The 14,183-nt window shown below is 40.0% G+C and overlaps 1 protein-coding gene across 2 annotated transcripts in view; it reads right to left on the bottom strand.

Moving 5' to 3' along the window:
• CACHD1 (cache domain containing 1) overlaps positions 1 to 14,183 on the bottom strand; it is a gene marked incomplete at both ends in the record, with an annotated part of 214,788 nt that overhangs the window by 39,172 nt on the left and 161,433 nt on the right. For both annotated transcript variants that reach the window (XM_079698610.1, XM_079698611.1), the window contains 5 exons: positions 1,265 to 1,382; positions 2,182 to 2,305; positions 2,940 to 3,089; positions 7,254 to 7,487; positions 12,785 to 12,934. In XM_079698610.1, coding sequence (XP_079554736.1) covers positions 1,265 to 1,382; positions 2,182 to 2,305; positions 2,940 to 3,089; positions 7,254 to 7,487; positions 12,785 to 12,934 — 776 coding nt within the window. The remainder of the gene's footprint in view (positions 1 to 1,264; positions 1,383 to 2,181; positions 2,306 to 2,939; positions 3,090 to 7,253; positions 7,488 to 12,784; positions 12,935 to 14,183) is intronic.

The following is a 14,183-nucleotide window of genomic DNA, read 5'->3' as shown; positions in this document are numbered from 1 at the left end:
TGACCTTTTTCAAATCTGCATTATCAGTAAAATATCAGTAGAATTAGGCTTGTAAACGTGTTTTTCAAATGGTTTTATTATTTTGTTTAATTTCATTTCCATTTTAGAAATTACACTTGCCACATGATGCTTTAAAAACCAAACAGAAAGGTCAGAGGAGAGTCATGTCTGAAGGTGTATTGGCTACTCCTAATTACTGTCATTCCTATGCAGACACTGTACAGAGTTGTTGAATTCTCTGCTTCTATCACTAAGCTGGATGCTCTATGAGGGAAGAGGCAATATCATTCTTCTTTATTCTTAGTTCATAGTCAATGTTCAACAAGCAGTTTTTAAATGAATGAATAAACAGATCCATTTGGAGTCAACAACAGGTAAAACAGCAGATATGGTCCTCCAAGAGAATCTCAAGTATGACTGCATTTTAAGTTTAATGATTAATATTTGATGATAAAAAAAATCAAAGTCCACTATTCTTTTAGTCAATTACAGTATTTAGGGCCCCATAATAGCATTATTATGCTATGCTTGGAAGAAGGACTAAAGGACAAAAACATAAGTAAGATGGACAGTGTGTGTCAGATTCTATTTCTCTATGATTCTTCAAGGCCTAGTATCTGAACAGGGCTAGTGAAAGAAAGCTGAAGTGCATGCCACAGGTACGGCTACACTGTCAATCTGCTTGTGACACGTGGGAATAATCCACATTCTAATCTAAACCTTTCTTTTCCTTGGCATCAACAGAGGACATTTATGGTTTCGTATCTCCTTTTCAACTCTCAACTTCCGCAATATGAGTTGAAAATGATAAAAACAAAACTGGACACAATCTAAATGTGTATTAACAGGGGACTGTTAAAAGAAATTTGATCCGTCTATGTAATGCAATACTACAGAGCCATTAAAGTTGTATGCACACGCACATACACACACAGAGATACATGCCTGTGTGTGAATAATAATTTTCTGGAAAATGATCAAAGTGGTTACCTCTGGGAGACAGGAGGTAAAAGTCAGGAGGGGAAAGGGCAGAGGTCACTTTTTTATTTTTTATATGGCTTGATTTATTCATCATGAACAATGACTGGTTTTATAAACAAAAAAGGAAAAAAATATGTAAAATTTCTGTGGAATCTCTTCTTTTTCCAATCACTTTAAAACTGATTAGTAACCTTTATCAGACCAATGTTCCCTACAATTCCCATATGAGGAAGAACACAGCACCCCACAGCTCCTCAGGCAAAGGAGGCTTCCTCTCACTCACCATCTTCCAGGCATAGCTAACGTTGTAGGCTTCCTTTCCAGTTTCTCTCAGCTTGTTTATGTGCCAGGACAGGGATGAGTTCACAGGGACTGCGATAATCTGGCTGCCCAGAGGGAGGCTGCGTTGGCAAACAGAATGCAATACTTCAGGCAAAAGATAAAATGAAGCACTTAATTAAAGGCAGGGAAGATGCTGTGAGTTAATGACCACCTCCTGATTTTGAAAAGCAATGAAGCTCATCACTTTTGAAAGAGATAATGTGAGATTTTCAATTTTGTAAAAGCATTCTGTCAGCTCTGCACCAAAAACATTCCTTACTCTCTACCCTGCCCCCCAGTTGTAATTCTTTCCAGAGACCAACTTGTCTCAAATCACTCAGTCATTAATTTACAACCAGTGAGCACAAAGACCCATTTCTCTATAGGTTACCATCTGCCAAAATAATGTATCACAGTGGGAAAAAAATCCAATCTGTTCCTTATTTCAAGAGAAAACGTTGTATATGATTGTGCTGTCAACTTGGAATGGACGCTACTTTGCCAAGCTATTTTTTGGCATGCTCTGGAGCTGGTCCTCAACTTAACCCTCTTATTTTGCCAAAATTTTTCCACTTGATATAACTGGAGCATTTTAAAAACTGAGATAAGATATATCTGATTTTACAACTAAAGGCAACGTGAACATAAGAATTTGATTTACAAGACATTTCCCCCAAATAATAGTTCTGAGAGATCTTACCTGTTTTACAAAGTAAACAAAATTTTGGCTACGATTCTTATATTAAAAATTACACTTTTGATACCATTAAAATAATTTGTACACTTGTTTTATATCCTATTATAAACACTCGTATTTGACCTCAATGGATCCTATTATCAGAGAAAAACAAAATACTACGACCCTCATCTTTTCCTTACCTTAGGATATTTTGCCGAACCAACTCAAATTTGGGGATATTTTCATAATGGATGATATCAGTATGAAGGGGGGGTTCCGATAGTAAATATGGCCTGGTAAGAGATGGGTGCATAAGGGTATACCCTGAAATAAGAAAACAAAAATGCATGCTATGGGAAACATGTTGTAGGAAGTACTGATTCTGATAAAAGTGCCCATCACAAGTTTGAAATACGGGATACTCTGGGATGGCTGCCCAACACTCAATTTCTCAGTCTGTAACTCACCAGTCCAATAAAAAACTGAACTTATTTTATGTGTTCTTCCATAAAACTGGAAATGTAGCAAGACACCTTAAATTATCAGACATCTGCCTCATCAAGAGTATTTTTGAGGTACTGGTCATTTGGTTTTCGTTTCATAAAATATTCTAATCTATCACATAAACTTTAATGCCAGTAAATGTAAAGAAAACAATATACACCAAAAAAGGATCCAAAGGATCACATTCTATGTGTCATTCAATCCTCAAGTCTAATTTCCTGATGTTACAAAATAACTGTTACCTATCACTCAACACAAAACAGAAACAAATGCATAATTTTTAGATTCATTCTGCCATCGTTGAGGTGTTCTATGAAATATGAGTAGTCCTAGTCACACAGTTTTTCTACAAATACTATCATTTTCCTACTTTGTTAGTATCAGAATGTCTAGATGATTTTCTCCAAGATGCTAAAAAATCATTCTTTCCTATGAGTAGATTTTAGCAGATTACCTTTGTCATCTATGAGAAAAGTATAGGAAGCCAAAGAATCTTGGTAATATGTCACATCTTCAAGGATGTAAGCCAAGTTCACATCCACTCCTACAATTCCCAGAAGGAGGTTTCCAAAATAACAGGGTTTACTCACAGTCATTATCAAACCTGTGGGTTAAAAACAAAAAATATTCAAAGGACGGCAGAAAAGGCACCGAACAAAGGCTGGTGCTGTACTCTAGGGAACTGTGAAGGTTAATATCAGCCGTCTCAATTTGCTCTGAAGGTTAGTGTCATACACTAACCAAGCACTGCCTTTGCAGACAGCATAAGGGAGTTAGAGTGTGAGGAAAATAGACTCTTTTGGGGGTTCAGATATTAGTTAACTTAAATGGAGGGAATTTGTATATTTTCCACTATTTTTTCACCTAAAAGGATATGCTATTCCAGATCAGTGCAAAACATCAACAACACTTAATACACATCATTCTACTTCCTGAAGTGAGGATGGTTCAGTTGAATTTGAAAGACAAAGAATCTAAAATTCTGGGTTCTAGCCTAGCTGTGCCACTTATGTATCATGCATGTGACACTGGACATAACTTTGAGCCTTGGTCTTCATGTCTGTTTAAAGGACACAGTAGTAACTGCCTTACTAATTTCTAGGGGTTGTTAAATGAAAGAGATTACGGATAAAGGAAAGCTTATAAGGTACTATATTTTATTAATGAATCCTATCAAAAAACAGGAAGATGATGAGAAAAAAAAACCTAGAAAGGTACAGAATCTTATTATCTGACCACTTAGAAGGAGACACTAAGGTTCTAAAGGAATGTATTTCTAGTCACTTGGGCCAGGAGTTTGTAAATTTTATGTAAAGGGTCAGATAGTAGATATTTTAAGCATTGTGAGCCATATATTCTCTGTTGCATATACTTTTTTGTTTCTTTTCCAACAAAGCTTTAAATAGATAAAAACCATTCTTAGCTCACAGGCCACAGAAAAACAATTAGATAATTAGGGAAAGGGAAAAGCCAAGGGGAGGAAGATGTACAGAAGGAGAGGGCATGAATAGCGGTCAGTGCGTGGCCTCAAGCCCCAAGCCAGCTGGGCTGTCCTTCCAGTTCTACTGCTGGGCTGGGCAAGTTGTTCCACCTCTCTGAATACATCACTTTATGTATCACATGGGGAGCTGAGACAAAGTGATCTCTAGGACCCCAGCAATTCTACAACCCTATGGCTCTAAATGAAACTTAGAACAAAAAGATGGATCGGGCTTCCCTGGTGGCGCAGTGGTTGAGAGTCCACCTGCCGATGCAGGGGACACGGGTTCGTGCCCCGGTCCAGGAAGATCCCACATGCCGCGGAGCAGCCAGGCCCGTGAGCCATGGCCGCTGAGCCTGCGCGTCTGGAGCCTGTGCTCCGCAACAGGAGAGGCCACAGCAGTGAGAGGCCTGCGTACCCACCCCACAAAAAAAGATGGATCGTTTCTCTCCATCTTGCTCTTGTATTTTCCTGCACTTGACGTTCATGCTTTTGCAGCACATCAGAAAGCCTTTCTTCTATCAACACCAGAAAAGGGATATGGATCTCTGAAGTCTTCTACAGAGAGAATCATGTCTGATGTCCACTCCAAGTAATACTGAGTTGTTGTGATTGCAAAGGCCAATTAAATGCATCACTTGGTAGGAAGAAGTGGATGCAACACTGAAAAACCTTGTGAAAAGTTATGCCCTGTTACAAGATAAATAAGTTCGGGGATGTACAGCACAGGGGCTGTAGTTAATGATACAGTATTGCATATTTGAAAGTTGCTGAGAGTAGATCTTAAAAGTTCTCAGCACAAGAAACAAATTATTACTATGTGAGGTGGCTGGTATTAACTAAGCTTACTGGGGTCATTATTCTCCAATATATATATATATCAAATCATTATGTTGTACACCTAAAACTATTGATATGTTGTATATCAATTACATCTCAATAAGACAAGAAAAAAGAAAAGTTATGCAATGGGTGCCTATTATAATTTCAAAAGCATTCTTTAAGTAGTCAACATTTAGAATGCTATCTATTGGTTTTAAAACATTTAAAAAATAATAAGTAACTAAGAAGGTTTTAAAAATGCATTTTGGAGGAGGTTTTTACTCAGGTATCCCTGGACAAAGGGGTTACAAGTTATGCGAGCAGCGCTGTGAGGGTCAGCAGGGAGACAGAGGTCACAGTCTGCACACCACATTCCCCTGGGCTTTGGTCTAAGATTAAAGCCATTTTCATAGAGTAGTAAAGTACAACAGAAATGCTCGGAGACCACATGCTCACTTCAAAATTCTATTCTCCTCTGGACATACTGAGAGCAAGCCTGATAAAAGAAACGCAGTCTTACTTCTCAATTAGCAATTTGGACAGAAGACTCTTTATCCCATTGTGGCAAATAAAGTATGCTAAGCTCTTCCTACACTTAATGAAATACCCATACGCCCTCCCTACTTTAATTTAAAGCACACAGACTTGCATTTTAAAAGAAATATGTCCAGTAACTGATATTTCAATCTGTGGAGGTTTTGAATTAGAGCCACGTAAACATGAACTTCCCTAGACTCAGGGTCCCCTTGTCACGGAGCTAGAGGAGGTGTCACCCAGTAATTCTAGGGACTGAAGATACAAAGATGAAAATGACACACTCAAGTAGGGGAATGCAGCAGACCTGTAAACCAATCACTGAAACTCACTGCATAGGAGTCATAAAACAGGCCCTAAGGACTACACTTTAGAAAGCATCAGCTTTGCACATGGTTTAATTTAAAGCATTCATGGCAGCTCTCTGGATGGTAGAGTAATTTTCAGAAAAGGTCCTACTCTGCCTGATACCACTAATGGTAAGAGAATTTGACAGCATAATCCTCTGTGCTTGTACAGGACTCAGTTTCTACATCTGTCTCAGTTCCTTTCACACAGAATTATCATAATTCATTGATCTGTTTTTCTCTTATCAGATTAAAATGCTTGTTGAGGGTGAGATATGTGCCTTGCCCATCACTGCCTGACACAATGCTTGACTGGCACTCAGTCAAGCACTCAGCATTTAAGACTTGACATTTCCCTACAAAAGGAAATAACTTTATCCAAAGGTGGGAGTTTCTATTCTATACACATCTGTTGGCCCTGCCAGAACTAGGAAGGATAAAAAAATTGAGGTTAGCAGTAGCTACCATATTTCTTCCTTATAGAAAGAACATGTCTACCTAGTTTCTAGAAAACACAGTCTCTGTAAGGCTTATTACTTTTTATACATGAGTTTTCTCTGAATATCTATTTGTGAAAATTCCTAGTTAATGGAACATAAATACAAGATCTCATATGGTGATGTTGTCTAGTAATTAGCTGCCTCTTCAACCTTCTCTATCAAGAAAGAAGAGAGGGAAGGATGTGGGGGAAAAAGATGAGCAAGAATATGAGGAGGAAAAGAAAAAAGCTGTATTTTTAGTGAGCACATACTGTTGGTCTGGCATTGTTCTAGATGCTTTACATATACTAGTGCATTTCATCTTCGCAACTACTTTGATGGAAATATGATTTTTTCTACTTCAAAGACCAAAAGTTTAATCATGTGAAGATTAAACACTTTACCCAACATCGTATTATGGGTAACTTGTGACATCAGGATAGTGATAACAATAATAGTAATAACAACAAAAGTAAAATAATAAATAAATAAACAGCAGTCATCATTATTGAGAGGTATGCTGGGCAGTAATATAATCTTATAAACCTAATAACTCAAAGACGTATTACATGAAAGATGTTATTACATTTTGAACAGATAACCAGATGTGAATTAACAAGATTAAATACATTACCAAGGACAACAGCGTAAGTGGTAGAGTGGGATTTGAAATCCTCTCCATGTCAAGCCTGTATCTATTTGACGACATTGTGTTGCCTTGCCTTTGAGGCCGAATTCCAAGCACCTCTGACTTTTATTTACCATCTGCTATGCAAAGTTACTCTTTAGTTCCAAAATCCCTAACTTTAGATATTGGGGAATCCTCACAAAGCTTCCCTAGTAGATGTACCCATTATGTTGACTGAGGCTAGGGCAATGAGGAAAAAATAGGGCTGGGGATTTCTGCTCTAGAATACAGTGCTAACTGGACCAATGGCAGGAGGCTACACAATCCTCTGACCAGAGAAAGTGATGCCCACTCCCTTGCCTGCCCACACTCCCTAATGCTCACATGGTAAGTACTGAACAACATTTAAAAGTTACTGTTTGACTCCTGCACATTTCTTTCCCCCTTCCTTTAGTAGGCAAGTTTTCTCCAAACTCACCATCTCCCATCTCATCAGAGAAGGGGAGGCTAAAGACAGCTTCATCAATCATCCGGTTGGGAAGGTTGGTATAGAACCTGCCAACTGTGGTCTCCAGGTTACTCAGCTGGTTCAGCACCATCATGCTGCCCTTAATCACAGGCAAGGCTGTCCGGTCCAGCACGCCATACTTCCCTGAGTTCTGTTCAGCAAGATCTCTCAGAAAAGCCAGCTCTTTCAAACCAGTCACCCCATCTAAAATAAAAAGCCAAGGGAAGACAATGTAAAACAAAACAGTGGATATCCATATAATAACTTTGCCATTTAGATCTAATAAGGGTCTAGATGAAGTCTTGCAATGCCAAGGGGGTCTTTGCAGAGACAGTGTGGACTCAGGACACAGATACCAGTTCCTGCTGATGAACAAAGCTGGAGGTGTGATCTTTCCTCAAATAGTCAAGAGGGCAAACGAATTCTTCAAAAGGCAATGATGAAAAACACATGAGTAAATAAAGGAACCCCCCACCCAGCAAGGATGTTCTTCCCTTAAAGTTTAATTATAAAATTTAAATTATTTTTCTGCATTTAATATTTGAAAGCAAAAGTAATGATTAACAAGTTTGCATTTAATTTAAATTAGTAGATGAAGTTGTAAGAGTTTTAAAGGATAGAGATTTACCATTTCATTTCTTACCTCTTTGCCTATTAAACACTTGCCAAAGTCTCATGCAACTAAATGAAAGAATTATGGATTGTATTGAATGGTGTCTCCAAACCCTGTTTCTTTAAGCTCATTTTAATTACAAATGTTTTCATGCTTTATATTGTTAGGATAATACTAGATTTGATTTATTTAGTATACTTTTTTTATGTTTAGAGTTTTAAAATTTTTGTAAAAGATTCAGGCATACTGGGCTGAATTGTTCTACAACATCTGTAATCTATAGCACAAAAATAAATTTAATAAACCTTTTTTAAAATTTTGGTTTGCTATTGTTGGAACACAGTCAAAAGGATTAGTAACTGGTCCCATATGAGTATCATTGTAAACAAATTCAAATGATTTCAGTCACTACTGAGATTCTACCAATGAGTTTTAAAAAGGTTTTGCCTCATGTTCTTGAACTGCTTAGTCATTAAAAAAATCTGAAGAGTTCATGGTTCACCTACCTTAAGTGACTTTATCATTTCTAAATAGAAAGTATATATACTTCTAGCCTTGTAAGTCCATTTCTAAAGTCACGGCAAGATCTAATGGATATAATTTCTTTCTTCACACGCTGTATGTAAATAATTTGGATTTTGCTCCACTCAGACAATGCTAAAGGAAAGTCTGAATCAGATTATTGTTGCCTTTGCTTGACACAGAATTCACATGGGAGGTGAGTGGTAAAAGACACTCACCTCCCATGTCCGGGAGTAAAAGACAACACAAAAGATGTGATTGATCCCTGATCTTACACCCTTGATAAACTCACAGGGGTGAATGATAAAAGGAGACAACTTCAAGGTAATAAACACATTTCCTTTCTTTGTCATGCACTGCACGGCTCTTTCAAAATGTACAAGAAAAGTAACAAACAGGAACATCTACTATACAAAGAAGCACAGTACAGGGATATCAAAGTTTGGGTTACTTTATGTCACTCCATTTTTTTTATGTTACTCCATCACGAAATGTTATGCAGGGGTGGCAGTAGAGTCAGTAGGGTGGCAGACTGGATTATTCTATCATCAATGTGGTCACGCTGGAAACTACATTTCCCACAATCCCCTTTCTTCTATGCTTCCAGGTTAAAGGTGGCCAAAAGTGAAGTGTTGTAAGATTTAAGAGGTGAAGAGAGAGATGTTAAGAGACAGACATAGAGGAACCAGAATGTTCCAGTTCATCCCACTCTTCTGCTCTGTGTTCAGTTCCCTTTCCCAGCTGCTGGCATACTCACCAAGGGCAACCCCACTCCAGATGCTTCACTGAGAATTCACAGGGGCAGCAGCCATGAAGAGCCAACAACCTCTCATAGACTTCTACACCAGACCTCCTAAGCAGTCTTCAGTGTTCCTAGCCTCCAGAAATCCCTGCAAGTTCCAACTTGTTCATCCAGACCAGAGCTGGTTAATAACTTTTGAGTTGTCAATTTCTCTTTTTGCATCTTTACTCTTCCAGTTTCCCCCCTTAATTGTGTACACTCTTCTTTTTTTTAATTGGAGTATAGTTGATTTACAATATTGTGCTGGTTTCAGGGGTACAGCAAAGTGATTCAGTTATATACATATATATTTTTCAGATTATTTTCCATTATAATGAATATAGTTCCCTGTGTTATACAGTAAATCCTTGTTGCTTATCTATTTTATGTATAGTAGTTTCCATTTGTTAATCCCATACTCCTAATTTATCCCTCCCCCCAAGCCCTTTCCCCTTTGGTGTGTTTTCTATGTCTGTGAGTCTGTTTCTGTTTTATATATAGATATGTATTATATATATATAATATAATATATATGTATGATTTGTATTTTTTAAGATTCCACACATAAGTGATCTCATATTTGTCTTTCTTTGTCTGACTACTTCACTTAGTATAATATTCTCTAGGTTCATCCATGTTGCTGCAAATGACAATATTTCATTCTTTTTTATGGCTGAGAAATATTCCATTGTATATATACACCAAATCTTTTTTTTTTAAACATCTTTATTGGGGTATAATTGCTTTACAATGGTGTGTTAGTTTCTGCTGTATAAAGTGAATCAGCTATACATATACATATATCCCCATATCTCCTCCCTCTTGCGTCTCCCTCCCACCCTCCCTATCCCACCCCTCTAGGTGGTCACAAAGCACCAAGCTGATCTCCCTGTGCTATGCAGCTGCTTCCCACTAGCTAGCTATTTTACATTTGGTAGTGTATATATGTCCATGTCACTCTCTCACTTCGTCCCAGCTTACCCTTCCCCCTCTCTGTGTCCTCAAGTCCATTCTCTACGTCTTTATTCCTGTCCTGCCCCTAGGTTCTTCAGAACCTTTTTTTTTTTTTTTTTTTTTAGATTCCATATATATTACACCACATCTTCTTAAACTAATCATCTGTTGATGGGCACTTGGGGTGTTTCCATGTCTTGGCTATTATAAATAGCGCTGCTATGAACATTGGGGTGCATGTATCTTTTTGAATTAGAGTTTTTGTCTTTTCCAGATATAAACCTAGGAGTGGGATTGCTAGATCATATGGTAGCTCAAGTCTTAGTTTTTTAAGGAACTTCCATATTGTTTTCCATAGTGGCTGTACCAATTTACATTCCCACCAACAGTATACACTCTTATTCTGATAATAAGTTTGTTGTACCAAAATTTTCATAGTGGCTCTGCTTCCCTATTTGAATTGACAGAGTTAAGGGAATGTGTCAACCCTCGTGAACAATGTTCAGAGATATCTCTCAGAGAGGTGGAAAACTTGCAATGAGGACATATGTCAGGCTAGATTAAGGGGAGAAAGAGAAAAGATGAGAATAGTTAGAGGGAAGTAACCAGAAGTTTCAAAGAATGGAATTATCAGGGGCACAGCAAGAGCACAAGATACTCCAGTGGGAAGACCTAGGAACAGTGAAGAGATGGGTGACAGCAAGAAAATTTCTTTACTCAGTATCTGCCTGGGAAGACCTTCAAATTGAATGGAAAAGACGTGATCACTTCCTTTTATGTTTCCTTACTCCTGTACTATTGCATTTAATTCATCTGCCTTGTCTGTCTTCTTCACTGGGTCAGGGGCTTCCTGAAGACAGAGATTTTGTGTACTACAGCTCTAAGACCTCAGTGCACTATGTTGTATATGGTACATGCTCAATAAACACAACATATCTTGTATATTTATTATCACAGCAATCCTATGAAGACGTTGTTCTTTTCATTTTACAGATAAAACTGAGGCCCTCAAGAGATTAAGTAATTTGCCATAAGCCACATGGCTAGCAAAATGGAGACTGAAACTGAGAACCTCTGGACACCAGCCCCTGTGTTCTTCCATGTGTATGTAGTCCACAAAAATATCTGCATGGGCTTCCCTGGTGGCGCAGTGGTTGAGAGTCCGCCTGCCGATGCAGGGGACACAGGTTCGTGCCCCGGTCTGGGAAGATCCCACATGCCGCGGAGCGGCTGGGCCCGTGAGCCATGGCCGCTGAGTCTGCGCATCTGGAGCCTGTGCTCCACAACGGGAGAGGCCACAACAGTGAGAGGCCTGCATACCACAAAAAAAAAAAAAATCTGCAAAAAAATCGTGTTGGCCAAAACACAGATTCCTGGACCCCATCTAAGAGGGTCTGAGTACAAATCTGTAGATACTGCCTGGGAGTCTGCATTTTAAAAATGAGTCTCTAATATATCCTTATCCCATTAAAATATGAGAACCAGTGTCCCTAAAGCCACCTGGGTCTGCATGGAGATCTGAAAGTGGATAGGGGAGATAAAAGCCCATAGGTGGGAAGGGCTGCTGGATCAAGATATGTTCTCTTAAAAACAAGAGAATAGGGCTTCCCTGGTGGTGCAGTGGTTGAGAGTCTGCCTGCCGATGCAGGGGACATGGGTTCGTGCCCCGGTCCGGGAAGATCCCGCATGCCGCGGAGCGGTTAGGCCCATTAGCCATGGCCACTGAGTCTGCGCGTCAGAGCCTGTGCTCCACAACGGGAGAGGCCACAACAGTGAGAGGCCCGTGTACGGCAAAAAAAAACACAAAAAAACCCACAAGAGAATGGGACCACTTTGAACACTGAGAAAAAGGGACCCAAATAAGAGGACGAAGAGCTGTGTATTAACAGGTGGGAGGGACATGACACAGCAGAGAGGCTGGAAAATTGGGCTTTCATCAGACTGGAGTATGGTTAAATTGCTGAAGGAAAAATAATGAGTATTTCCTCAGATTTGCTAGTTTACTAAACCCTCTCACATACTGTCTGATTTAATAGCAACACAATCAACTTTAAAGAGTACCTAGCAAGTGCCTGGCACCGTCCTGGGTGCCTGCCGTACGTCAGGGTTAGTCTTCACAGTAACCCTGTCAAGTAGATAATTCTCATTTCCAAAGACACAGTTAAGGAAGGGGAGATGGAGAAAGTGTCACAAGAGGCTCCAGGTAGTGATTTCGCAGGGAAATGTGATATTCACTGTCCTGGTTATACAGAAGAATCTAGGTCAGTACTTCAGCTTCCTGCTCTTATATCAATGAGATAAGTTAATAACCTTTATGCAGTATCAAAATCCAAGAATATGAGGAGAAGTGAAAAAAATGGAGCTGTACAGAATCCTGTGCAGGACCACATAACTGATGACGGTTTAGAAATGAGCAGCTGGCCGGAGAGAGAGAGATGGAGAGACAGGGACATCCTAACACACACCCTGAGTACCCATGGGAGGTAGAGAAAGACGGGCTTGGGAAGGAATCTGCTTCTTATACCCTTCATCAAAGCACCCTGTGATGGTTCTTCGTTATTTTTTTTGAAAGCAGCATGCACTTAGACAGAACTTTCATCTGAAAGAAACGAATCTCGAAACACTACCTACCGTTCATGAGGGCGTAGGTGAGAATCATTACGGAGTTGTTTAGAAAGCTATTTTCTTCACTGATGACACGGAGAGTCGCCTTTTTATCTTCTTCTGAAGAGTCCTTTGATGTAATGCCAGCAGACAGGTAAATGATGACCATGTCTGTATCTAAACAAAAACATGCAAACTGAATGTTACATCGGAGCCTGGCTAAAGGCAGCTACTCAGTTTCTATTTCACTGGGCTTTCCTGCCTTGAGGACCTGCCCGGTCCACCGTTCCTACTCCTGCCCATCTGATGCCGGGCTTTCGTCTTCCTGCCTCCGCTGCTCTTTCATCCTGCCCGTGGTGGGCCACGAGGCCTCATTTACCCAGTGTCAGGTAAGGAGATGTTCCTAATGAGTTTACCAGATCGAAGAAGGTGTGTTCCTTTAGGGATCTACGGTTGTGGTAATTTAGCCATCCTAAACGGACATCTTTCCTGCCTTCTGAAATGGAGGATTCAGAACCTGATTTACCTTTTCCTTAGTGTCTCAGCGTCTTCCCCAGGAACACACATTTTTGGGAGGACTAGGCTTTAAAAAAAAAAATTATTTATTTTTATTTGTTTGGCTCCACCAGGTCTTAGTTGCAGCACACGGACTCTTTGTTGCTGCATGAGGGATCTTCGTTGAGGTACGTGGGATCTTTAGTTGCGGCATGCAGGATCTTTTAGTTGTGGCATGTGGGATCTAGTTCCCTGACCAGAGATCGAACCCAGGCCCCCTGCATTGGTAGTGTGGAGTCTTAACCACTGGACCACCAGGGAAGTCCCAGGACTAGGCTTTAAAATGGTGGTTCTGCCAGGGACTCGTGAGACATGTAAGGTTATCTGTCTCTATGCCAGGTAGTGCCAAAAACATTTTTGTTTTAAAACTTACCAGTGTAGGAGAGCAATAAAAGCATGGATATAGGAGCCAGGTTGCTTGTGTTCACATCCCAGCTGTGCCACTTTCAAGCTGTGTCTGGGTTGTTTTAGGAAGATTTCCTAACCTTTCTACACCTAAATGTCCTTATCTACAACAACATGGGGCTAATGACAGTATTTATTTCACAGGGTTGCTGTGAGGATCAACTGGTTAATTTAAGAGTGAAAGCCAGACTTCCCTGGTGGCACAGTGGTTCAGAATCTGCGTGCCAATGCAGGGGCCACAGGTTCGATCCCTGGTCCGGGAAGATCCCACGTGCCATGGAGCAACTAAGCCTGCAAGCCACAACTACTGAGCCCGCATGCTGCAACTAGTGAGCCTGCAGGCTGGAACTACTGAGGCCCGTGCACCTCGAGCCTGTGCTCCACAAGAGAAGCCACTGCAATGAGAAGCCTGTGCACCACAACAAAGAGTAGCCCCCGCTCGCTGCAACTAGAGAAAGCCCGCACG

Source organism: Hyperoodon ampullatus (assembly GCF_949752795.1).
Source record: "Hyperoodon ampullatus genome assembly, chromosome: 2".
In the NCBI taxonomy this organism is placed as follows: domain Eukaryota; kingdom Metazoa; phylum Chordata; class Mammalia; order Artiodactyla; family Ziphiidae; genus Hyperoodon; species Hyperoodon ampullatus.
The sequence above is the reverse complement of the archived record's forward strand: the minus strand, read 5'-3'. Positions and strand labels throughout refer to the sequence as shown.